The 27,180-nt window shown below is 44.4% G+C and overlaps 1 protein-coding gene across 1 annotated transcript in view; it reads right to left on the bottom strand.

The window, feature by feature from the left end:
• Positions 1 to 7,182: 7,182 nt before the first annotated feature.
• KSR1 (kinase suppressor of ras 1) overlaps positions 7,183 to 27,180 on the bottom strand; it is a 125,519-nt gene continuing 105,521 nt past the window's right edge. Inside the window, 6 exon segments of the mRNA XM_065573083.1 lie at positions 7,183 to 13,772; positions 20,381 to 20,514; positions 21,771 to 21,906; positions 22,305 to 22,436; positions 23,112 to 23,245; positions 26,070 to 26,166. Coding sequence (XP_065429155.1) covers positions 13,694 to 13,772; positions 20,381 to 20,514; positions 21,771 to 21,906; positions 22,305 to 22,436; positions 23,112 to 23,245; positions 26,070 to 26,166 — 712 coding nt within the window. The 3' untranslated portion in view covers positions 7,183 to 13,693.

Raw genomic sequence — 27,180 nt, 5'->3', positions numbered from 1 at the left:
TTGGGCCATGTCAGAAGAGCGGAGCGAAACAATGGCAAATCATTTGCTTTACAAAGCGCACGAGGAGGTAGAATTACCCTCCAAAACACAGCGCGCTGGGTGGAGGACTCTGTGTCCCTGCTGGCCATTGCTAATGCACAAGAGGGTGAACGGTGTTGCCAGCTGACCAGTCCACATGGACATCAAGAGTTAAATATCCAGCAACTGTATTTCAATCCGGAGGTTGCTTCTGTTTTGGGAATTGAGTAGGAAGATTGGGGAAGGAAAGTCTGGGATGCACCGGACTAGAGGATTTATGCGATAGGGTTGGTGGACTCTCCAAAACGTAAGCCTGGCAACCTGAGCTTCAGCTGTGTCCACATGGCAAAATGAGTGGCCTCGGACCCATGCTGCAGTGGGTCTCAGACTCAGACCCTTATCCCTGGGCAAGTCTGCATTCCTGAGGTTTCCGCTTCAAGTCAGAAGACTTTGTGTGTGGACAGTAGGTGAGTTTGGGCTTAAACCTGAGTCTGAGCCAAGGTTTACTATGCAGTAAAGACGTACCCACAGAGGTTTGGCCTGTAGGGTATGTCTACACTGCAGCTGGGCGCGAGCCTCCAGCCTGGGTAGAGAGACTTGCACTGGTGGGGCTCCAGCTAGAACACTTAAAATAGCAACGTGGACTCTTGTTGCCCATGTGGGTAGGGCCAGAAGCAGTGTGAAAATAGTAGATGGGAGAGTCCTGTGTCACTTAACTGGACCTTAGGCCTGGTCTGCACTTAAAACTGATAGCCGTCAGTAAGGGTAGTGATTTTTTGTGAACAGAGCTATCTTGGTATAAGCCCTAGCGTACCTGCACCCCCTGAGTGACATAGAACAACCTAACCCCCGGTATAGACCGTGCTATGTTGAGGGGAGGGCTTCTCCCATCAATACTACCGCCTCTCCCGTAGCATCTTCAGTAAGCACTACAGCATTGTGGCAGCGTTGTAAGTGTAGACAAGCCCTTAGAAGCTGGAGCACTAATCGTGTAAGGTTTTTTTAAGGCTCAATGTGAACGTTGCTCCCCGCACTAGATCTAGTGTCGACGTCTTTGCACATTCTTAGCATCGCGTGTGCTGGTGGTGCGTTTCTGTTGAAGATTACTCTGCTCACACAGAGCACAATGTTGACATTCAAAAAGAACTTCACAATCTCTCCTGTTAAATGCTCCCAGGCTGAGCTGTACAAGGTATCTTTACAAGACATAAAAGCACCTCTTAGTTATTGTTCTAAAATGTAGGTACTAATGTATGTACACACAGTAATGTACTGAAGTTGCTGTATTTGAACAAAAAAATTCACATCTTGTTTCTGTGCGGTGTATAAACGAAACACAATATTAAATAAGACAACTTTGGAACTGCAGGCTGAAGAAGCACTTTAAGGTTTTTATATATGTGCGGTTCCTGGCCGATGGGAGCTGCGGAGCCAGCGCTCAGGGCGGGGGCAATGCACAGAGCCGTCAGCTGCGCCTCCACCTAGGAGCAGCCGGGACAGGTTGCCGCTTGCAGGTAGCCACCTGAGTTTAGCACCCCTGGATCTGGCACCCCACATCCCCTCCCACACTCCAACCTGCTGCCCCAAGCCCCCACCCCCATCCCGATTTTTCACACTTGCTGTCTGGTCACCCTACTGATGTGGTTAGGTCCTGTGATGGTGTTGCTAGAGTAGATATGGGGACAGAGTAGGCAACAAGGTTTGTTCCTGGGTTAGTGTTTCTGTGGTGTGGTGTGTAGTTGCTGGTGAGTATTTGCTTCAGGTTGGGGGGGCTGTCTGTAAGCGAGGACTGACCTGCCTCCCAAGGTCAGTAAGAGTGAGGAATCGTTTTCCAGGATAGGTTGTAGATCGTCGATGATGTGCTGGAGCGGCTTTAGCTGGGGGCTGTATCTGATGGCCAGTGGTGTTCTGTCATTTTCCTTGTTGGGCCTGTCCTGTACTGGGTGACTTCTGAGTACCCAGCTCACTCTGTCAATCTGTTTCCTCACTTCCCCAGGTGGGTATTGTAGTTTTAAGAATGCTTGATAAAGATCTCGTAGGTGTTTGTCTCTGTCTGAGGGATTGGAGCAAATTCGGTTGTATCTTAGGGCTTGGCTGTAGACAATGGATTGTGTAATGTGTCCTGCCTGCACGTGTAATTTTCACTCCATACATCTGAAGAAGTGGATTTTTTACACATGAAAGCTTATGCCCAAATAAATCGGTTAGTCTTTAAGGTGCCACCGGACTCCTTGTTGTTTCCTAAATCGAGACTCTCTGTTCATTTCTAGAGCATCCATCTCCAGGTGCCAACAACTGAGCAGAGGTCACACCAACTGTAAGGGTTTCAGCAGAGGTAGACTCAGGGTCCAGTACCAATGACCGTCATATCACTGCACTAAAAGGGGTAAGTCCAAGTCCTAAGAAAGCAGTTTTTCCAAACACCTGATAAGAAGCTTCCAGGATGATATAGTGTTCATTGAATACGGGAACAGTCCATTTTTAATAGCTTGGTAACTTGGGGTCAAGCTTTTAGTTACACTTGTGTAAAATGTGGTGTTAATTACATCACTTTCAGTGGATTTACACCAGTGCAATTGACGAGAACAGCGGTTAGCCTGGAGTAGTTTGGAGGCATTCGGTGTTAGAATGGTGGTAGGACTAAAATCACCAACAGAACATTTTAATAACGGGGGCTCAAGCTGCAGCGTTGAGAGCTAGATTTGGATCTCAAATAACGGGTGGCCTGTGCTGGAGGGCCGTGCCTGAGTGGGTGGAGCCCGCGCCGTGCCTGAGTGGGTGGAGCCCGCGCCGTGCCTGAGGTGTACGCGGCGAGCGCCCGGAGGGCCTGGCTGCCATGCGGCCTGGGCACGTACTGAGCAGCTCGGGGGCTTCGCTCGTGGCTGGGCTCTCCCGGAGTCCCCGGTTTGCTCCTGACACGTGCCTGCCTTTATCAGAATGGTGCTGCAGCAGCGCGCAGCCCTGGAGCCCAGTTATCTGCCGGGCAGCAATTGCAACCGTTCAGCCAACGACTGCCCATTCCAAGAGACAGAAATCGCACCTCCACTGGCACTGGCGAGGATGATGAAAGCAATCAGGGCTGTGCTTGATCATGTGCACTAATCACAGTGAACTCCCCATGGTTTAACAGTCAATTTCCCGGTGTTGGCTAGCCCACGGTTTCAGACAGGATAAGGGGTTAGATGAATCATCGGGTTTGGTATGGCAGTTCCTGTGTTTTAACGTGGGCCTGAAGTTTAATCCAGAAACCAGTGAGGTAGGCTGGTAAAGCAAAACCGAGCAAAGACTGTTAACCTGAAGTTAACTGGAACTTCATCTCTCAGTGGAACGACAGATAGCTGGGTCAGGGACAACTCCTGAGTGCAGGAGTGATGTTTCATTGGGACATCAGTAGAAGGTGGACACATGTGAGACTGGCATTTCAGTTAGGCCTCAGTTAAACATCTAGGTTCCAGCTTCAGTAATGTAGCTACAGCATGGAAAAATAATGAAATCCGTGCAATGCTTTTTGAAATCATCTGCAGTAGACAGTGGTGTGGAAATGGCCTCTGCTACGTTGTAAGCATTTGCGGGAAACTACAATTGAAATTGCTGATTTTGACAATGGGTGGGATCTATTCTCTTAGAACAAGAAGTAACCATTGTTTTGAGGAGGAATAGCTTTTTTCCATGTTTAAAAAAAAAAAAAAAAACTACTTAAGACAACTTACTTGCTGAAATTCAGTATCACATCTTCAGAAGAGTGACTGTAACCATACTTGTATTTAGAATCTTCTGATTTATGCAATAAAAATATCAAAGTTAACATTAACTTAATTTGTGTACTTCATTTTGTGATATTGCCACCAACGTACTTAAAATGAAACCTTGACAATGTAAAGTGCTCCATAAACAGTCATGTTCAGCAGCTTGGTAAGGCAGGAAGTTTCCGCAGTTTACAAATGGGGAAATGGAGGCATAGAAAAGTTTTGATGTATCCTAACTCATTGTATGGCCTTGGGTATATCTACACAGCAAATTAACCACAATAGTAGTGAAGATGTGGCAATGTGGGCTAACAACCAAGGTAGTACCTCAGATCCCTGGTGAGTTTGTACTTGGGCAGCTAACCTGCACTGAAGTTTGTGCTGCCACTTCCTCACTATTATTGCTACATGGGCTACTAGATTAAAACGAGTGTGGATGTGCCTGTCTGTGCTACAGTCACACCACCATTTGCTATGTAGACATACCCTTAATGACATAGCCAATATTAGAGCTCTGAGATTAGGACTTCCTGTGCTGAATCCACTAGACCCCAACATCCTCAATATCTTAAAATATTTGGGAGTCCTGTTCATGAGGGGGAGGGATAACTCAGTGGTTTGAGCATTGGCCTGCTAAACCCAGGGTTGTGAGTTCAGTTCTTGAGGGGGCCATTTAGGGATCTGGGGCAAAAATCTTTCTGGGGATTGGCCTTGCTTTGAGCAGGCGGTTGGACTAGATGATCTCCTGAGGTCCCTTCCAACCCTGAAATTCTATACCATTGTTCAGATACAGCCTGTTTGGTCCAATTGTGCAATAGCGAGGCTGGGAAAATTGTGGCTGAATGTAACCTCAGGCAGTTTTAGCATCTCTTTTCTGCTGGAAGAGATGAGATCACTGGGGAGGTTATCAGCCGAGAATCGGCCTGGCAGCATTGATTGCAATGCAGCTGTGCTGGTCACCTAGCCCATGGCACGGAGACCAGCATTTCAAATTCCTGATTTGACTCCTTTTTAGCATCACCCTTTTCCACTTCAAAGTTAGTTGTTTGCCTCCCTCTTTTCATGACAGGAGTATCCCAGACCACAGGCCATTTCTCCCAGAGGTAGGTGATAAGGAAACCAGCATACAAAGAGTTTGACCAGTATGCTTTCAATTGCCAATAAAGAGGCCCACACCTGAGGGCATCACTTAACTGTTCAGGGTTAAAGCTTGGCATAGCTCCAGTGACTTCAGTAGAGCTACTCTGACACCTCACTGCAGATTTGGCCCTCCAAGTCATTACTCCCCCGCAAATCTGTCTTCCCAGCTACCCCCCCACCTTGTCACATTCAAATCCCTATTTTTTTAAAACACTTTCTTTTTGACTCATGAAAAGTGAGATGGAGGGGGGAGGATATGAAATAAAACAAAGCGAATAAACCTGTCAAGTTGGTATGTGGCTGCTGAGCAGCCATGTGAAATTACATGAAAGGTGGCTGGTAGAAAAGAGAAGTCACAAAGGGGACTAATTTTTTTTTTTATGTTTACAATGCTAGAAGTGCTACAGTTAATGATTAGTATGTATACATAATGATTATGTGGTCTAGAGGATTGGGAGACAGGCATTATTTCTAACTTGACCACGCACTTGGTGTGTGACATTAGGCAAGTCACTTCCTCCTATTGTTTTTCTTCTCTATTTTGTCTATTTAAAATTTGAGCATTCTAGGAGGAGCACGGTCTCTTACTATGGGTTTGTACAGCATCTGGCATAAGGAATTCCTGGGTCCTCTGGGCACTCCTGTAATAAAATAATGTATTTGTAAAATACGCTGAGATCTTTCAGCACCAAAAGGTGCTATATGAAGTGTAAAATATTCAGCGAGTTTGGAAATCTAAACTAGATTCGACGGGGACAGATGAGCAAAGCCCACAGATAACATGGAGACCTGGGAGATGGGTCGGAAACAAGAGGGAGTGTGGGCTATAATGGCAGAGAGAAAGGAGGGTCAGGGCAAAACTGGGAGGCAAGATCAAACCAGTATCTTAGATGCCTATATACAAATGCGAGAAGTATGGATAATAAGCAGGAAGAACTGGAAGTGCTAATAAATAAATACAATTTTGACATTTTGGCATCACTGAAACTTGGTGGGATAATACACGATTGGAATGTTGGTGCGGATGGGTACAGCTTGCTCAGGAAGGATAGATGGGGAAAAGGGACTGAGGTGGAGATGGACATAGGAGATGGAAGTGTTGAGAGTCTCTGGGTTAGGCTAAAAGAGGTAAAAAACAAAGGTGATGTCATGCTAGGAGTCTACTACAGGCCACCTAACCAGGTGGAAGAGGTGGATGAGGCTTTTTTTAAAACCACTAAAAAAATCATCCAAAGCCCAAGATTTGGTGGTGATGGGGGACTTCAACTATCCAGATATATGTTGGGAAGATAACACAGTGGGACAGACTATCCAATAAGTTCTTGGACTGCATTGGAGACAACTTTTTATTTCAGAAGGTTGAAAAAGCTACTGGGGGAAAGCTGTTCTAGACTTGATTTTAACAAATAGGGAGGACCTCAGAATTTGAAAGTAGAAGGCAGCTTGGGTGAAAGTGATCATGAAATCCTAGAGTTTGCAATTCTAAGGAAGGGTAGAAGGGAGAACAGCAAAATAGAGACAATGGATTTAATGAAGGCGGATTTTGGTAAGCTCAGAGAGCTGATAGGTAAGGTCCCATGGGAATCAAGACTGAGGGGAAAAACAACTGAGGAGAGTTGGCAGTTTTTCAAAGGGACACTATTAAGGGCCCAAAAGCAAGTTATTCTGCTGGGTAGGAAAGATAGAAAATGTGGCAAAAAGACCACCTTGGCTTAACCACAAGATCTTGCATGATCTAAAAAATAAAAAGGAGTCTCATAAAAAATGGAAACTAGGACAGATTACAAAGGATGAATATAGGCAAACAACACAGGAATACAGGGGCAAGATTAGAAAGGCAAAGGCACAAAATGAGCTCAAACTAGCTACAGGAATAAAGGGAAAGACGACTACTTTTTATCAATACATTAGAAGCAAGAGGAAGACCAAGGACAGGGTAGGCCCACTGCTCAGTGAGGAGGAAGATACAGTAATAGGAAACTTGGAAATGGCAGAGATGCTTAATGACTTCTTTGTTTCGGTCTTTACCGAGAAGTCTGAAGGAATGCCTAACATAGTGAATGCTAATGGGAAGGGGACAGGTTTAGAAGATAAAATAAAAAAGAACAAGTTAAAAATCACTTAGAAAAGTTAGATGCCTGCGAGTCACCAGGGCCTGATGAAATGCAGGGGACTGGACTCGATGACCTCTCGAGGTCCCTTCCAGTCCTAGAATCTATGAATTATATCTTAAATCAACCATAAGTCTAACAAAGAAAACCCCACACAATTCCATGACTTTTGTTTTATCCAGAGCAGAGATTTATTCACAGAAAAGAAACCTAAAAATCCAGAATTTCATTAGCATAGAGTGCAATATTTTTTTTTGCCAGTTGCATAAACTAATACAGAACCCTTTGTGAATACTAACAATTAAATTAATAGCAATTCTGGAAGACAAACTCAGTTGATAGAAAATATAAAAAAAAAATTTACTGTACAAAGTTTACATCACATTTGAAAAGAAAATATGTCAATTTTCACCAGATTCGACTCCATTTACATACGCTACGGAAGTCGTGGCTATTGTAGCAGTACTGTACAGCAAGCTTCACATTTACAAGGCTAAAAACGACACAGGCTTACAGTGCTAGTCACTCCCTTAGGTAACATCACCACAAGAAGAAATAGTACAAACGATCCTAAAACAATGCAGCGTAAAGACCCAGTTCAGTTAGCAACACGTGTTAAGGAATAAATGGGCCTTATTCTTTTCACACCACCGACATCAATTGAGTTACTTCCCATTTTCACCAGCAATCAGACCCAAAGACACCATTCGCAGCCCAGGCTTTCATAATCTCTTCTTTAAAACAAGAAAACAATTTTAGATCCAAGATATTAGTTAAAATAACTGCAGGATTCTAATACCTGAACTCACACCAGGCCAGTTCTTCAGCTAGCGTAAATCAGTGTTGCTCCATTGATCTCACCACACGCCTGCTGAAGATCTGGATCATCGAGCAGTTCTCAACATAGTATATTCACAGTAAAGTGCTACTCGATGTGGGTAAGGGTATCAGAATCTGTCGGGATATAGAGCCCTATATTGGAACTATTGTGCCATTCCCATTGAAATGTGTCTGGGAGTTCTACTTAAAAGGGGAGGGCAACATAGCCCTGTGTTTCTGTGAATAAGGTTTCTAAAATGTGCAAATAACTGGGTAGTGGATCTCAAACTGTGCTAGACCGTTCCAGCTGATAATTTTATTAAAGTACAGTTAAGAATGCATCACTTTCCCATTACTTTTGCATGTTGCCACAGGAAGGCTAGCTGCTAATGAACGGGAGGGAGAATGGTTAACACAATTGTGAGAAGTCAGTGGTCTGTGCTGTGGAGAATAGGAAGGGGATGAGCATTGAAGACCATCACCTTACCAAGATGTGCCTCACCAAAGGTTTGGGACCCCCTGCTGTAGGGTCTTGTTTTACCCACACAACCTGCAGAAACTAATTGCTATAAGGACATCAAGGCTGTTGCCAGTGCCACATATTCAAACGAGAGTTATGTTCTTCAGTTACATGAAGGACTAAATTCAGAACTCGAGGACTAAAAGTATATAATGGAACAACTTTGAATCACAAGATCTTTACTTAGCCAAAAACACTTTCTGAAGCTAATGGAGGTTTTGTCTAATAAGTCTTAACATCTGTTTTTATTTCATGTAATTTAGAGAGACACTGAAAATTTCCCCCTTCATTTAGGCACATGTTGTGCCATCAATATTTAAGCAAAATCTTCTAATGAAACTGAATTCTGCTCATTACTGATGGCACAATTCAGTCTTCAGCTTTGGAGATGAGCAAATATTAGTATTTTTTCATTCACAAAACCATATGGTGTAAATAGCTTGCTACAAATACAGTTACACTCAAGAGGTTTTATTCATTTAATTAAATAAAGCTATGGTGGGGTCAGTAACTACCACACAACCCAGTTTTACATTCGACACACACATTTACAAATATTGTGTTCAAATATTTATAGAGACTGAGCAGGTGTTGACTTAGCATCTACTTGCTATTACATTGTGTGGAACATGTAAGTTAGGAATCCTTTATGCCATCTTGGTCGCTCTGTGAAAAAAATTGGGGGCCAGATTTTCATATGTGGCCTCTAGAAGCATGACTATCATTTTGCATGTCCTAGAGAAAAACTGGCTGCGACCCCCACCCCCAATTTGAGACATGAACTCTAACATTTCAAAGCATGTCCATGGCCCCATTTTGTCTACATGCCGTAATGTGCGTGGGGGGGGGGGGGGGGGGGAGAAATGTCTGAAATGGAACTGCCACAAGTATTTAAGTGTCTAAGCCTGGCCCTCCTGAAGTCACTAGCAAACCCCTGGTGCTTCAATAGGACGAAGATTTTTCCCCAAGGGAATGTATTTCCCTTAAGTGCCAACACCCCAGGCAGTTTTATAGCAGAAGTCATGTACCAGCACCAGCAGCTATTTCCAAGCTTGCATGTGCATGCGGTATCACACCTGCTATACATGTAATGGGATGGAGCGCCTGATGGGACAAAACCAGTGTAACTGCATCACCATCCAGCAAAACAAGACCTTTATTTTAGCTAAAGCATTTGCCCACTTGCTTAGTGTTACCTGGGAGCACAGGTCTTTTATTTATACACCTATAATGCACAGTGCCAGTCTCTTTTCCTACACTTGCCATTCTTTCAACAGGTGCCTCTCTACCTCCTAGAGTTCCTCTGCTTCCACTGCCCCTTTCTGAAAGACTGGGCACCCTCATCATTTTTAGCAACAAAATATTTAAACCTAACACGGTATCTGATGCCCAAGGCAAATGAAACATCTTACCACATTAAAAAAAGAAAAGCGTGAGGCAGTAATAACGCTAGACAGAGATTTTAGGTCAGAGAACAATAGAAAAGGGAATTCCCGATATTAAAAATTAAGGTTCAGAGCCTTCAAACCAATGTGCTGTTTGCAGACCCTTGCACTCTACTCATGGCTTGGGGGGGGGGGGGGGGGCTCCCCACTGCCTGAAGGGTCCAGACTGACATCCAGCCTGAATATTTCATTCTGTCGGAGACAGCACATAGAAGCCTCCCAGAAAACCTGTGGCCAGAAATGGGATCATAGGCCCAGATTGTGCCAGGTATTTCAGCACTTATCATCCACAGAAGCCCACAGGAATTAGGCACCTAAATACCTGAGAGGATCTGGGCCATAGTTCCCATTCTGAGAGGCTGGAAGATGCATGGGCCTGGTCTTCACAAAGGTGGTAGATGTGCATTCTTATCTAGAGAGAAAATCTTAGAGAAGACAACAATTTGCAGTTCTCGTACAAGTTAGCGGGTGGAGTTAAACATAGTCTGTAACTTGACCTGATAGCTTGTGGGGAAAAACAAACTGCCTGGTATTCACTGGGATTTTACCTGTAGTTAGTTAACTCAGGGTGTGTTCTGATTTTTTCTCCTAGTGAGGATGCAGCCCCAGAGCTGCTCCACAAGCCCTCGGTTTCCCCACCTATAAAATGAGAACAGATCTTACCCATCTTTGTGCTTTAAGACTTGCACCATATAAAAACACAAAGTCTTATTAGAAGGCATGGAGAGGCATTCCAGGGGGCATGGCTTATATGGTTCTATGCATGTGACCCCCAATTTGGCAGTGGCACCTGTGCACAGCCCCTTGCATGTGGGGGCAGCCCAGGGTGTTGTACATGCAGGGCTGCCTAAAGCCAGCATACAGCTGCAAATTAACAGTCTTTGTAGCTCATATGCACCTCCATTTGGGTGGATGATTCCACTAGTCACTTTCACTAATCAGAACATGGCTCCTTTGTTTCTATTCAAAAAGTGCTGAGTTTGTGGTTTTAGCCTCAAAAACAAAACAAAAAACAAACAAAAAAAAAAATCCAACCTTTAAAACACAAGACAAAAACATGAGACATGGCTCAGATCAGATGGCCCAAGACGGGACTTTCTTCCTCATTGTAAGATCTCTGTCAGTCTTAGTTTTTTTACACAAAACACAAATGCTTCAAGCCTGATTTCTTTTCAGAAAGAAAGCATGAGAATCAAGTCCTGCACCCAGCACTGTCACTGGTGACATAAGAAAAGGCAGCTAAAAATCTCCCTGCAACTTTTGCACAACTGCAAAAGTGCAGTTTCAAAAGTGAAATGAAGCTTTTAAAGAGTGGTTACTTTTTGCCACGGCCACTGGAAAGATCTTTTGTGCTAAAAGTGATACCATGCCATTAACAGGTGGAAGGAGTGATGCGGGGGAGGCATTTCCAGGAACTCCATGCTGTGTCATCAGAAATCGTTCTAATTTGGGGACAGGTTTCAGAGGGGTAGCTGTGTAAGTCTGTATCAGCAAAAACAACGAGGAGTACTTGTAGCACCTTCGAAACTAACAAATTTGTTTGGGCATAAGCTTTCGTGGGCTAAAACCCACTTCATCAGATGCATGGAATGAAAAATACAGTAGGCAGGTATGTATATTCACCCCTTCTTGTCAACTGTTGGGAATAGGCCACTTCCACCTTGATTGAATTGGCCTCGTTAGCACTGACCCCCCCCCCAACTTGGTAAGGCAACTCTTCATGTGCTGTAATATAAATAAAATGTGTGCGTATATACATACACATACACACACACCTGCCTTCTGTATGGGGGGAAAGGGGGAACTCAAGTACTGGTTTGATCTAGAGATTAGTATAAGGAAACATCTAAAATCATCTCTCCTGTTTGTGATCATGTCACTCTCTTTCATTCATATGCAGAGGACTTAATAATGAGAATGAACTAAGCAGGCTGTTCAGAAACTAACCTGAATTGTCAGTCTAGGGCAAAGCCGTGTAACTGAACTCTGCAGGAAGCAGCAACAGAGGGTCCTGTGGCACCTTTAAGACTAACAGAAGTATTGGGAGCATAAGCTTTCGTGGGTAAGAACCTCACTTCTTCAGATGCAAGACTTGCATCTGAAGAAGTGAGGTTCTTACCCACGAAAGCTTATGCTCCCAGTACTTCTGTTGGTCTCAAAGGTGCCACAGGACCCTCTGTTGCTTTTTACAGATTCAGACTAACACGGCTACCCCTCTGATACTTGACACTCTGCAGGAAGAGCACACCAGGAAACGAAGCGTTCTGTTCACCCTGAGGTATGAGACATCCTGGGCCTGATTTCCAGAGGTAGCTCCCAGTGAAGGCAACAGGCTCTGCATGGGCTTAGCAACTTTGAAAGTCAGGCCAGCTACGGTTACCGCTTATTTACCAGTGCCTCCCTAGTCTAATAGGGTCATTTGAAGGCAATTTCTCTTCTCCACTAAAAGCCATGTTGTTTTGCATTGTTAAAATGTTAGCAGTTCCAATAAAGAGCCAAAGCCAATTAAAACCGTAGCTCAATTTCTGTCCTGTAGAAACACTAAAGACTGGGGGGGGGGGAGGGAAGGGGGAAATAATTGATCTTGCTGGGGTCTCAGTAGGTAATTGTTTTTTAACTGAATCCGCTCCGAAGTGATAGATACAGCTATGTGTATTACCACCACCAGCGCAGTTTTAGTAAATTGTAAAGGAAATGAGAGCTGGATTCGTACTCTCATTTTACAGCTATGTAACTCCACGGACCCCATTGAATCACTCCTGATTGACACCATTGTAAGTGAGAGCAGAAGCAGGTCCTGAATGTGGATGATATGGTCTCGAATGCAGCTGGCATGGACAGGATCCTAGTACCCATTATTCAATTACTGTGGAACCTGCTTACAGGGAAACTCCATTTACAATGGAGAAGAATTTAAGTCCCAAATAAGTACAGTGCTGCAGTATGCAGATGGCAACTCTGATTACTGTGAATCTGTAAAAGTTAAAGGTGAGATTAAAAAACACCCTTCAAGGATTAAGGTGCCCAGTTTTCACTGAAAGCCAGTGATATTATGATGCTCCCACTCCCCTCTTTTTTTTTTTTTTAAATCCCACCCTCCACTATTCTATGAATAAATGACTATTGATTAGAATGGAATCCTTTTCTAGCATAGTTCAAGACAAAAGGCCAGGATTCTGATCTCAGTGTAAATCTGGACTCTGAGTTAACACCACTGTGGAGGTATTCCACATTCGCAGCAGTGTAACCGAGATCAGAACCAGCCCAAGCTTAGACAAAGTTTCCAGAGAAGATCAGTAATCAAGAGTTTATTAAGTTTGCCCAAACCATAAACACAATACATGCATTTCCTTTCAATAAAATAAAAATCTAAAGTTCTTTTAGAAGCTTCCTTATGGAGACACAATGGGGCCATAACTCCATTCCTTCTCACTTGAATTGGCTGCATTAGTGATTTAAAGCTAGCCATTCTCTGACATGTGCAACCTCGATTAGCTTCAGTGGAAACTCTGTGCATGATTTGCAGTGCAGAAATTAGCCCTTAGTTACTCCACAGATGCAACGAAGAACTGGGGGAACAGTTCTCTTCAGTGCCATTTGAATGCTTGCACTTAAAGAAAAATCTTAAATCACCTTTATTATTATCATCATCATCATCATGTTAAAAAAATATAGTTCACAGAGAAACATATGATGTAAACATTTTTTAAATAATTGCTGGTGCTTAGGCAGAACTCAGACTTCAGAAACAACATACGCCAGTTTGAACGGAGGGGTCGTGTGGCTTTCAGGTAGGGCTGCACCAGTTTCAGAGTTCGGAAGATGCCGTGAAGGTTTCTGATGTTGTGTGTAAGCAGGTAGACAACAATATCAACAAGATAATTACACACCATGCTATATCTTTTGATTACTTGATTCCAGGATTCCCAAGCCAAATCTTTCAAAACGGAGGACAACTTTGCTACTGTTAATGCTGAAAAGAGTGGGGAAGGGAGGGGAAAAAAAGTTATGCATTTCTTTTTTTTTTATTCGTTGTACAAAGAGCCCTATTAACAGCCCTTATACAGAGTCCTATAAAGGAAATAAAATGTGTTAGGCTCTGCAGTACAGCACAATGCAAGGTCGTCCAACAAAGAAGTTTAAGTAAAGTGATCAGCAAATAAAATGAACTGTGATAACAGGGCTTGATACTGAAGTCCTTACTCCCAATGTTTTTCAGAGAGGTTGCCCCCAGTGCAAATCTTTTCTACCTCAAAGAGAAATAAATTCCAGAAGGAAGAAGGAAAAAAAAGTGGGGAATTTTCAAAGGCCCAAAATATGAGCTGGATGCCTGACACCCACTGACTTTAAATGGGTGCTGGAACCCCAGCTGTCCTTTGTGCTTTTGAAAATCTCCCTTTCCCAAAATGGATCTCTCCCCTGCCCAGATTGATCAAAGGTAAGAAACCAGATTGATTCTTAACTGGGGTAGGGAGAAAAGGAATAAAAGTCTGGGAAACCATTGTTAAGATGGAGAAGGAAAATGACTATTGAAAGGTCAAATTTTTATCAAGGAAAAGGATCAATATACAAAAAAAAAAATCTCCTCCTTAGAGGACTTAAAGGCAGGTGCCCCAAATGAGTGAAGTATTGAAGAGTACTTTCTTTTACTGTACAATATTGTACACAAACATCTGGCTATCTGGAAATGTAATATGTATGTAAAGAGACATCCATCTCCAGAAAACACTCACTGGGGATCATTTGGCTTCACTGAAAATTAGTGCAAAGTGATAGTGGCTCTTGCTTCATAGCCTGCCAAACTAAATGTTTGTTAGAACTCACGATCTAGAACGGCTTTTCTACATGTGGCCTCTCAGGAAAGTTAATCCAAATTAACTATAATTGTGAATTTAAAGTGGATTTGTTAATAGTGTGTGGACACTCATTCAAAATTAAAGTAGCTTTAATTTAGTTTAGTTTAACCCTGAATGAGAGTGTCTCCACACAGGAGTTTAACACACTTTAATCATTTTCATTGAAATCAGTCACTGAACTCTTCGCTTTCCAATGGAAAAGTTAACTCTGATTAATTTATCCTGAGTGTCCCCATGTAGAAAAAGCTCTTAAAAAAAAAATTTGCTGTGCTCGAGCTTGATTCAAAGCTCCAACACATGCTTAAATTGAAGTAGTGGAACTTAAAACAAAGCCCTTTGCGAACAGGGCCCTAATCAGCAAAGCTAATAAAATGATTACATTTAAGTGGCTGGATTGTTCCTGGGCCTGCGTGGGTGTGTAGAGGAGAAGGCGAAGCCACAAGTTATTTAAAAGTTACAATTGGTGCCAAAAGGAGGGCTGCTCTACACTACAAAGTTAGGTTGGCTTCACTACATCGCTCAGGGCTGTGAAACAGATGAATTCTTCCATTGACCTAGATACTGCCTCTCAGATGGAAGGGGTTCTTCCATCACCGTAGTAGTGTCTACACTACAGCGTCAAAGCTGCAGCTGTACTGCAGAAGTGTTTCTAGCATAGACACGCCTTGAGCAAGGAAACCTATCTCCTGCCAGTTCTCTCCCCTGGAAAGTAAGGCGTTCACTGACCGATTTCAATGGAAGTGAGGAGCCCAAATACCCTTTCAGGACCTAAGTCTCAGTCACTAAACTCTGCAACCAGTTCCCATTCAAGTCAATGACAAAAAATTGTGGAGGGAGGCAGCGCATACGTGATGGCACCCTCCCCGCCACCTCCCCTGGCGCCCACCACCAGGAGGCGAGGGGGCTTTCTGGACCTGAGAAGGGCCCGGCCCCAGGAGCACATGCAGTGACAGTGCCGGGTGAGTGTGTTGCCGGGAGGGAGAGGGGGGACTGGAGTCCTCCTCTCCAGCCCCAGCCCTGGGGCAGCCTGCCTGCACCCCAAACTCCTCATCCCCAGCCCTGCCCCACCCCAGAGCCATCACCCCCCCTTGCCCCCTCCTGCACCGTGACCCCTTCATCTCTGGCCCCACCCTAGACCCCTCATCTCCCCACCCCACATTGGGCAATATAGGGAAACTGTTAAATGTTTCCAGTCCATTTTTACATTATTTTATGGCAGGCATGGGGGTGGGGTGGGGGAGACTTGGACCCGTTCTGGGCACCACCAAAAATGATACAAACTTGCCAACCCATTCAGCGTTAGTTCCTAATAATTTGTGCCTGTGAAAACAAAACATTCAGGAGCTACACAGCACAGCAATAACGATTTGAGGTGTAAGGGCTCACAGCTGCTTGAGTCCCGTGCCACTCTTTGTTGGATGAAACTTGCAGAATGCACACAACCGAAAACAACATTTAGCAACTACAAAACAACCCACAACTACAGAATCCAAGCACAGAGTGCCATTTCTGTTGCTTATGCCTTGCTAGTAGTAGGCTTTAGACAGTAATCACAAGACCATTTCAAGGAAGAAGTTACAGTCTGCCCTGTTGAAATGATTCAGAAGTGAACACAAATGGCCATGTTGTTAGTTGACAGCAATTTTTCTTGAAGACAAGCGTTGTTATTCAAGCTAACAGCCCACACCAAGAGAAAAGACAGGAGAGAGGAATTCGTAAAGTGTTGGTTATGTCCAAAGGTTAAAAAATTTGGTAGTTTTGTTTTTAAGTGAGAGATGATTGTCCAAGTTGTCGATTAGGATACAACACATGGAAGCATGCAAGGCAGACCCAGTTATTGCACCAGTAGCTACAACCTATAAAAGATAGGAAGAAAAAAAAAAAAAACAATAAGAGTTAGTTTGCAGTCACTAGAAGCAAGCTTTAGAGAATTATACATTGTGAGGCTTATCCTAAAATAAATCAAGGGGTTAGTGTAGTGATTCGCAAAGTGCATGGTGAACCCAAACGATTTGCCAGAGAGGGTGTGAACCTCTGTTTATTGTGGCTCAGAAATCACACAGCTTGCATTTAAAAATGAGAAGTCGTCTCTAGCTGTTATGGTTATGAAGAAAACCTTCAAAAAACATGACCTGAACGTAACCAATCCAATAATGTCTGCCTGAACCAGACGGAGCCTGAAACAATAGCTCTGAGTTGTGAGCTGCCCCATTCATTCAGCGGGCACCAACTTAAATGCCAATGTTGATAATTAACACTGTTGACACTTACAAAATTTCACCATTAAAAGCATGCAAAAAAGGAGAGGAAGTATCAATTTATGAAGATCTACCCAAACTCAGAGCTTGTCTACACAGGGAAATTGGCCATACTAGCTATTGCAGAATATGCTATTCCACACACTATTCCAGAATAAAAGTGATTTTACTCCAGATTAATGACTCTGCTTTGGAAGTGCACTAATCATTCCAGAATAAAGTGATTTATTCCAGAAGTGCGCCCACACGGGGACCTATTCCAAAATAGCCACTGCAGAATAGCTTGCGCCGCATAGTTGTTCCAGTCCATCTCCCCATACAGACAAGCCTCAGTGACAGCTTCTTTTGGGGATGCCTTTGAGAACACATGGGATGGGGCCTACAGGGGTCACTATTGGATTCATAAATTGACCTTCCAAAGTTTTGGGAAATGCTAAGTTAGCGAAAAGGTGCCAGACCATTCATAAAAATTCAGAGTGGCCACTTATCTAGCAGAAGTGTCCTTTATTGCGCAACACAAAGTCACTGAACAGAATCATTGGACATTTTAAGATATACTGCACGTTCCGTACAATACTGTGCTCTTCTGTACTGTAGTTATCTACAGCAAGGAAAGCAGACTCCTTTTGGACACGCCGCTGAGTCAGATTTGCTAGACAAACCTCCTAGCCAATGAGCAGTCACATCACCCAAATGGGTAAACGATTTAGAGTCACAGAAAGAAGGATCAGTGTAAGTGAATACAAAGGGAGGGGAAATGTGACAATGGAAACTGGACGGCTCAGCAGGGACTTGGCAATGGGTTAGGGAGCCCTTCACCTCTACATAGCAGGTTAGAAGTGAGCCAAGGCTGGTTGTGGCTGCACTTTGACTTAATGGGCGATCCCAATCCCATCCCTAGTGGCAAGTGCCCAGTGACATTTGGAATTCAGTGAGGTCCTTCCTGGCCAATCAAAATGGGGTTGGAGATCCAGCCACCCTATCAAACAGGGCGGAGGCACGTTGAGGAACACTCATGCTGCTGGTAGGCTAGGGCTAAACAGAGGGCTTCCCTCTCCAGGGCTGTCAGTCTAGCACCTTTCAAAAGGATTTTAAAAATACCTCAGTGTGTAGAGGAAAGCTATTCAGATAAAGGGTCTGATGGGAGCAGACACGTGCGTGCTTTTGAAAGCCCCATTAAGTATCCACATCTTTATGCACCTAAACACCTTTAAAAATCTGACCCCAAATCTCTACGTGAAAAAAGCTATTGATGATCTTAGCATCTTTCAGCTATGAAATAGAACCATCCATATTAAGATATGCTTTATAAGGTAAGTGGGAATTTTCAGACCGTAGACAGTGTACAGATCACATTCTATGTTCCAGTTAATTATATCTCAGGAGATGAGACACAAAGGGATAGGATTCATCTCCACTAACTTCATCAGCTATTGACCTCATCCTGTAACTGCTCCGGGAGTGGAACTGCCACTGAATTCACTGGGAGTTTTATGCACAAAACAGGATCCGGCCCACCTTTTACTATCTAATGCTGCTAACGCAATCAAAGAGGGATTTCTAAGGTAAAATCTTATTAGACCAGAGGGGAGAAAAAAAGAACGGGCTATTTCTCTTATAACAGAAGCACAGGTAGGAAAAGCAGCGTAATTATATGCAATACATGTGCTCACATATTTTAGCTTAAGTTTCAACATCATTTTCAAATATGTGTAAAAACAAAACCCAACCCTTGAAATGGTCTATGGATTTTTATAATTAATCCTGAAGAGTCTATGATCACATTTCTTAAAGGTCAGAGCTCAATCAACAATAGCAAGGACTCAGGTTAAATTGCCCCATTGTCGCTGCTGGAGCATTCAGGGAGCAAAGAAGACACTTGGCTTTCCCAGCAGCAGGCCATCGTGCAGTATCTGTATAACTGGTGATATATTTGACCTGTTCTTTTTAAGAACATTTGTGTTATAGCTTTAGAAAAATTACTATAATGGGACAAGTATAAAGGATTCACGGTGCTTTATGCTTAAAGCAGAGATTGATGCACAGAGGAAAAATATCAGAAAGCTCTATTTCTCAATGACTGGACAGTAAATGTTCATTCTTTGCTGAGAGTAGTGTCCTTTTGTATAGTAATGATGCCAGGGTCTTGGAGGAAAGTCACATTTCAGAATGAATTCAAAGTATTCAGAATTCCGTGTCAGGAAGATTTTGCACAGGGAAATTGGTGAAGTGTTCAAAGAGTAGAAGTCAGGAAATGCAGTGGTAATTGCAATACAGAAAAAGGTGAAGCATTTGAGGCGTTATGGCAAGATACCGCAGGAGGATCACGAAAGGTTAAGAGATGGGAAAGAAGATGATCAAACCATTGGAAAAAAAGGAGAGAGAAAAATAAATATTAGAAGTTCTGTTCATGAAAATATAGCAATGAGCAAAATATTCCCTAAGAATGGAATTCTCCCTAGTACACTGGGCCTCAGGACCTCACATAAACCTGCTTTGGGGAACTGGTTCTGGAAAGCATACAAGCATATGCGTAATTTTAAGCATGTCCCTAAGTCCCACTGACTTCAATGGAAATAAAGCGCTTTTCTGAGATCAGGATACTTTCTTGAATCGGGGCGTAAAGGCCCAGTTCTGCAAATCCTTATTCTTTTGAGTAGCCCTTCCTCGCATTAGTCATGTAAGCACATAACGAATGCTGATGGAGTTACACTGACATTCAACTGGTATGAGATGAAATCAGGCCCACTGGCTACAGTGTTGACTCAGTTCTGCTCCCACTGAAGTCAAGGGAAGAAGAACTCCCATTGGTTTCAATGCACACCGAATCAGAAGCTACGTCCCCCTGAGTTAGTGGCTATTCATGAGACTGAGGTTAAAATGTTCAGGCCCTGTGGTACAAGGGGCTTTATCCTATTCTTCCACACTAAGGTGAATTTCACATCAGATTTTGGTTTATCCCTATCATTTACTTCAGAGACTCATAACCATTTAGGTTACAGCTATAATCCCATAGGTCAATCCTCAGAATATATTCTAGCACATCCCTTTGCCACGCGCCCTTTCCAGTCACTACCACCCAATTTTGAGGCCAAGATGGCCCCTCCCACAAGCATTACATGGTTGTTTCTGCCACTTTCCACCAACCCCGATGGACTTTCTGCCTCAGAAGCGGATTTAAAACCAAGGGTGAATAACTGACAATGGATTTACTCTTCCTTTTAAAGTAGGAGTAATGTTTGAGTCTGCATTTTTGGGGGAGGAGAAGGGGGGGGGGAAATCAATAAAGACATTTTAAAAAATGGAATTAATCATTTTATGCTGGGGAAGGGGTTAAGTGTTCTTTAAGTTAGTGAATATCAAATAAATATAACCCAATTATTACAGCATTATACAGAAGAGAGAAAAAAATAGTACATTCTATGGGTCAAACCCCACTCCCATGGAAGTGGGTAGGAGATACTCACTCTGCAGATTTCCAGAAGTGTCCAGGATGCGACAGCCGTCTGTTCAGTTTTGGCAGTTTTTCAAGCATATCCACGAGGAGAGTAAAGCTGGGTCTCTCGCTGAGGTCTAAAGACCAACATGCTGAGAGGATTTCCTGAGGAGGACATTTAGGGGGGGGGGGGGGGGGGAGGGAGGGAGGTCATTATCATCCTGTTTCGTTCACGAGGCCAGTGACAGGGGCCAAATGACTAGGGATTCCGGATGCTTCTGATTTTTGGGCACCCAACTTTTGTGACACTTTGAAGGGGCCTGATTTTCAGACAGCAGGTGCTCAGCTGCTTCTGAAAATTGGAGTCTCTCAAGTTGAGTGCCCAAAGCCACCAGTCACTTGAAAAATCTTGACTTTGCTCTTTATTCTACATCAGTTATTCAGGACAAGGGGACATGCTTCAAACAATCCTGCCAACAGCCTAAACAATACAGAGCTTGTGGATTTCTACAAGACGAGTGAAATTCATCCTCCCTAATACACACGTGTCTGAACAAATGATTCGCGTGTGAGAAACTACATGGAGGCCTACTCCAGCTTGTGGAGAGCGTACAGAGCAACCCTGCAGGTTCTCCACAAAAAGAGCTCCAGCCCCTGGACTTGAACAAGGGCTGCAGCCACAGAACCAAAGAAATCCCAGCCCAGTGACTGTGCTGTCCCCTTCTCCCCTGGCTCCTCGGGAAATCCCAGCTGCACTGTCCTAGGAGGAGCTGGCACAGGATTCTGATCCAGCATGTGTGGAGCCCGACACCCATGCAGCCACCTCTCTCCTCGGTAGCAAACCAGAGGTTCCAGGCTGCAGGGGGACATCCACGGCTCTTACTGGGAGAGGTAAATGTAAGCGGATACAAAAGCTGTGCTGACACTATCTCTTCCAAGTGGAACAGTCTGGGGATAATTCTGGGAGTATAAATCTACAGAAAATGGGAATCCTGACCCCACCAAAATAAAAGGGAGTATTGCCAATGACTTTGCCATTTCACCCAATGAGCTAAGCACCCAGTTCCTTCTCTGTTCAGCGTTTGGGCAAGGGAACGCCTTTCACCATGAGAACGGCAGCTAGTTTGTAAAGCTCTTTGAGGCAGGCACCTTTTTTTTTGTTCTGTGTTTGTACAGCACCTAGCGCAGTGAAGCTCTGGTCCATGACTGGGCCAGAATGCCACGTGGTACCTAAGTGTGTACGTATCTGAATTGGGGCAAAATAGCTGGTAAGGTACTATTGATTTTTAGGGTGTGTTTCTTCCTTTTCCTTCATAATTTTGATTGATGCTTCAAGTACATATACCTTTAAGCTCCCCCCTCCTCTCCAGACCTGTTACAGAAGCTCTGATCATTGGCTCTTTGAAAGGATTTCAACTTACGCTGACTTCTTTCCCTACACTAACTGTAGCAAGGACATGCTTCACTCCTTCTCCGCTTCCGATCTGCCAGATGAGTGCTTCAGCTGGCTGGCTCTTGAAAGGCCATTCTCTTGCTTGGAGCTCATACCAAACCGTCCTGAAACACCAGTGAATAAATTAAGCCTCACAACATCCCTGTGAGGAAGACAGAGTACCGACATCCCTGTTTTACAGATGGGGACACTCGGGCACTGATCAGTTATGGGATATGACCAATATCAGAGAGGAATAAAACATGCAACTCCTGCCTCCCCGTCCTGTGCTTTAACCACAAGACAATTCTTCCTCTCTGATAAAAAGTCTGCTGGCTTACATCTTTTGCAGCAAGGGTTTGAACAGCACAGAAGAAAACCCCACCATTATTCAGGTCTCTGTGCTTGAGGCTGGATTCAAAGCCCATTCCAATGAATGTGATTCTTTCCCTTTGCTTTGGATCAGGCCATCATTTAGCGGGTTCACGCATCCCTACACTCTACCAATGAGTCACATTCTTACCCGAAAGCATAGACGTCTGCAGCCTTGGAGAAGGGCAGCTTGTCTTCGTCTTTCCCAGGAGACATCTCACGAACAATTTCAGGGGCCAGATAGCACAGCCAGTCATGGGGCAGTTTCAGTTCATTTTCACGCCTGAGTTCAAGGAGGAAGTGAGATTAGCTAACCCCTTTTACATGCCCTTGAGCACAGCACAGAGCTAGCTGTAGGAACCCTTGATGGAAAGTCTTTTACTCTGTACATTTCTTCTCTAAGTTTTATTTTTTACCATATAAATATACGGGGCCTAATTCTCAGTGGCTCCATTCCAGCACTTGCTCCTTATGTTCTGAGGCCGTGCAGGGGTCTGCTCAGCCCCTGATGTAATTTAGAGCAGCCTCCAGGTTGCTCTATCTTATACTAATTCCCATGGTCTCCCATAGACCCTGGGAAGCAGAGGAGGGCTGTAGTGTAATGAATTCTGACAACACACACACACACACACACCCTTTTGCCTTTAACACTGAGGGCTAGGGGCACAGTTGGTACCAAGTCATTATGTCAGCACTAAACAATGCTGGAAGGATATCTGTGCGGGGGGCCAATTTCCTTCTGCTTTAAGACCCCTTTATTCTGCCAGAGTGCCTTAGCAGGACAGACAGACACATACATACACACACCACTTTTCAAGCCTGGGTGTCTCAAGTTAGGTTTCTATATCATTTCTCCTGATTTACACCGGTGTAATGGAGATCAGAATCCAGCCCCTTGTCTACTTGGTCACTATTTCTTGTTTCAGAAATGGACTAGAGACGTTAAGCATTAACTTACCTTCCCTCCTGAACCACACCCGAAATTCCGAATAGTCCAAAGTCTGTGATCACCACTTTGCCATTGTCATAGAAAACATTCTTGGACTTCAAATCTTTATGCACAATCCCCTTTGCATGAAGATACCCCATGCCCTGGAAAAGATGGATACACTTGGCTGTAACCCTACCTTACACAGACCCCATTTCCATAGGACCTGGTTGTGTGTGACGTTCTTTTAGCAGATTTATCCTCCCTCCACCCCGTGATCTATTTTTTGCAGTTTCCAGATGGGAGGCTTAGGGAGCCTGGGTGACTTAAGGAAGTCTGCGGGAGAGCAGGGAATTGAACCGGTCTTCATCTCAGGCTAATGCACTACTCAGCTCCCAGACCCCCCTTCCTCTTCCCAACACAGCCCTGTTGGGGCTTCCGGTTCTCTGCTTTGACAATCTCGGTACCCTACAGGGGGAGGGGGAAAGGATGCCGATCAGCAGCTTAGTGGGGGAAGAGGAGGGACACGGATGGGAAGGGAGTAGATTTCTAGTACCTGCAGCCTCATCATTTATTTTGAGTACCTAATACCAATCCACGTTCCTGCCCATGGACCAGAGCTCCTGTCGTAACATGGGTTGCTACAGCACAGAGACTGACTCTTCCCTCTCCAGCTATGCAGCCTCTAAGCCCACAATGTAGCACTGCCTGCCGCGTGCTGTGGAAAAAGCATCTGGCTCATTTACTGCCAGGGACATCTGCTTATGTGCATTCGTTATCCAGCTTCTGTCAGCAATCGGCTGCCAGTGAGCGGCCTTCCTCCCAAGCTCAGGCTGACACTAGCGGTGACAAAGCAAGCATACCTAGCACATTAGGAAACAGAACAGTACTTTCCTCTTGGGCTTCAGCAGCAGGAGAACAGGAGGAGCGTCAAATGCCCAGCCTGCAGCCCCAGTCCACTTGATGCATCACTGGCTACGTCTATGCAGTGAGCCTCTGAGCCTGGGTTGACAGATTTGGGCTTGCGCTACGGCGCTAAAAATACCTGTGAAGATGCTACACCCCTCGCTAGACTTCAGACCGCACCGCAAGATAAAAAGCGCTGTGTACACCGCTGGTTTCAGTGTAGTAGCATCAGCCTCGTGAACCCAAGTCTGTAGACCCAGGCTCGGAGGATCGCTGCCACCTGCTGCCTGCATGCACCCTATATGGCCCGCCATGCAGACTCTGCAGAAGTTAAGTGCAAGGGGTGGAGAGTTCAAAATAAAATCGAGTGTAGACAAGGCCCCCGAGACTGCAGACAGATTGCCGGAAACAACTGCTCTGAGAGGTGTGAACTCCCAGGCCACTGGGGTGTTGAGACCTAAACCTAACAACAGACACTTTACATGTCGATATGAACCCTCTTGCTGCTGACCATTTTAGCAGATGGGATGGGAAAGCAGGTGGAGTGAAGCCTGGGGAGGGAGGAGGGGGGGAGAAGAGAGAGAGAGAGAAAGAGACTTGGGCTAGAAGATGCAGAAGGGAGAAAGGAGGAGAGGTGCAGGCAGAGAAGGGGGGGAAGAGAAACGTAAAGTAGGATGGGGAAGAAAGCAAAAGAAGAGGGCAGAAATAGTCGTTAAAGCTGAGCACATTTTCCCTATTGAGTGATACTGAATGGGACAGTCCATATCATTATTTAACAAGAGCTTAGGTGCTTATATACTAAGCCATGATCTTTGTGCCAGCCTCCCATTGAAACCAGCAGGAGATTCAATGTGGATTGAGGGAAGCGAGTATATAGCCCCAAGTTTACCCCCCAGCCCACAGATCAGAATTACAGAAAGCTGAGCCAGCCACCCCCGGAGTACAGCACATTTGGCTGCATTTCAAAAGCTTTCATCAGAGCCAAGTCAAGGAAGTTAATGAGTAACTTGCCCAAGGTCACCTCGGGGCAGAGTCAGGAACAGAAAGCAGGCTGCCCGAGTTACAGCCCCACGCATTGTCCTATAAAAACCCCCTCACAAAATCCATCAACCCTGGGAGTTTCCTGGTCAACTGGAAGAATCTTCTGCCCAAGAGGAAAGTCATTATTGTGAATCTGTATTTGGAGTAAAGCAGACCGTGAACTCAAGCAGCCCCAAGGAACAGCTTATATGACAGAGAAAGCCAAAGAGTCTTGCATTCGGCATGCCTTGTAATTATCTCATGAGAAGCAGGAAGTGAGATTAGCCCAGCTTTCCGCAGCATGGAAAAGACCAGATAAGCCAAGAAACGTATCAGTAGAGGAGAGCGAGGTCTGTAGCAAGAACTTCAACATAGCACTGTATTTAAAAGAATACCAGAGCAGGGTTATCCACGGATATGATCATTTCTTATACATTAGCATCATGGTGGTGTCTCTGGCATGACTAATGAGGCAGCGCCTGGACGTTCAAAGAGTTTCTTCCTCTTACTATAGGAGAATTCTTATCATAGACATCCTCCACGCTGGCGATTCGCCTCAGTTACAGCCACTGGTGTAGCTGCCTTCTGCAAGCATGTAGTGGAGTCAGGGTAAGGTGCTATTGGCTGCAATTTGCACTGGTGCTACTTGCCCTGATTTCAAAAGAGGGATAAGCCCCATGGGGCAGATCCTCGTTTGGGGTAAATTGAAAGCTTCATTGATGGCAATGAGCTTCAATGGAGCTGTGACCATTTAAACTAGCTGAGTATCTGCCCCCATCAGTCAAATAGCAGCTTGCACTGATGAAGTTACACTGGTGGCTGAAATCAAAGCAAACCCTAAATGTAGACAAGGCTTAAGACAGAGCAATCAGCTACAAGCTTTACTCAATGGTTTGCAGGCATCAGCGACGTTCTGGACAAACCTGATCCAGGGTTTTGACTTCCTGCCCTCCATAGGATTTGGAATGTCACTGCAAATATGTTGCCCAGCTCAAAGCCACCAGAAAGTTTTAATTCTGCAACCAACCACCTCTTCCATTCGCCTACTGTTCTCTCTCTTACCTTAAGGATTTCTTGAGCTATCTGCCTGGTTTTGTTAATATCCAAAGATACCTTGGGATCCCTTACAAATGAGTGAAGCGTCCTTCCTTTGCAAAAGCTACAAAAAGAGGGGAGGAGAATGGGGAAGGGGGGAGAGAAAGAGGAGACAATGTGGTGAAAAATGCAAGTTCCTAAACATTTACCCGTCCTTCCCTTGGGGAAAAAAAATACATCTTGAAAGTTCTCGATCTGTCAGTTTCATATGATGTTGATGGCAGGGTTTTATAACACAGGCCCTTCCCCCACAAAAGACAGTGTCTAGAAAATATAAATGGGCCTGATCCCCATTTACAATAGGCCCCTTTACGCTACTTTGGCAGTGCCTTGAAGTGAGCATTTACACTCACTTTCGGGCCTCTTTGCAACTTCTGGAGCAGTGTAAATGAAAACCAGGCCTAAACTAAGCATGTACTGTACACAAATCACTAAAAAGCATAGGAGGAAGAGAAAGGTAACCTCTTTTTCTGTTTCCTGCTTTGCGAAGTCTTCCCTACGTTTGGTTAGAAGCAGAACGAAACGGACAGCTCATGAGACAGTATTTTGTAAACAGATCAGGTCCATGTACTGACTCTTAGAACATTTATATCTTCTCCCATCCAGGGAGCACATTCTTGAAAATGGAAAAATTATACACTTCTTTTCCAAACGCAAAAGGCCAGACTGTGGTAGCCGGACCTGCTTTAAAAATAGTCCTTTGCACTTTACACCTTTCGGCCAGCGGAGATGTCAAAGAGTGACTAGGCTTCAAGCTTGGACAACCCCTAGTCCTTCCCACGCGTGGAGGAGTCACTTTGGCAGGGCAGGGCTGGAACCATATGCTACTACTACCGATTGCAGGAGTAGGCTGGTAAAGTTTGCGGATGATACGAAGGTGGGAGGCGTTGTAAATTCGGAAGAGGATAGGGATATCCTGCAGGGAGACTTGAATGAGCTTGTGAATTGGAGTGTCAGAAATAGGATGAAATTTAATAGTGAAAAGTGTAAGGTGATGCATTTGGGGATGACCAATAACAATTTTAGTTACAAGATGGGGACGCATTGGTTAGAAGTAACGGAAGAGGAGAAGGACCTA

The sequence above is a fragment of the Chrysemys picta genome, chromosome 19 (assembly GCF_011386835.1).
Source record: "Chrysemys picta bellii isolate R12L10 chromosome 19, ASM1138683v2, whole genome shotgun sequence".
Lineage (NCBI taxonomy): Eukaryota > Metazoa > Chordata > Testudines > Emydidae > Chrysemys > Chrysemys picta.
Note: the sequence above shows the minus strand (reverse complement) of the source record. Positions and strands in the feature narration are given on the sequence as shown.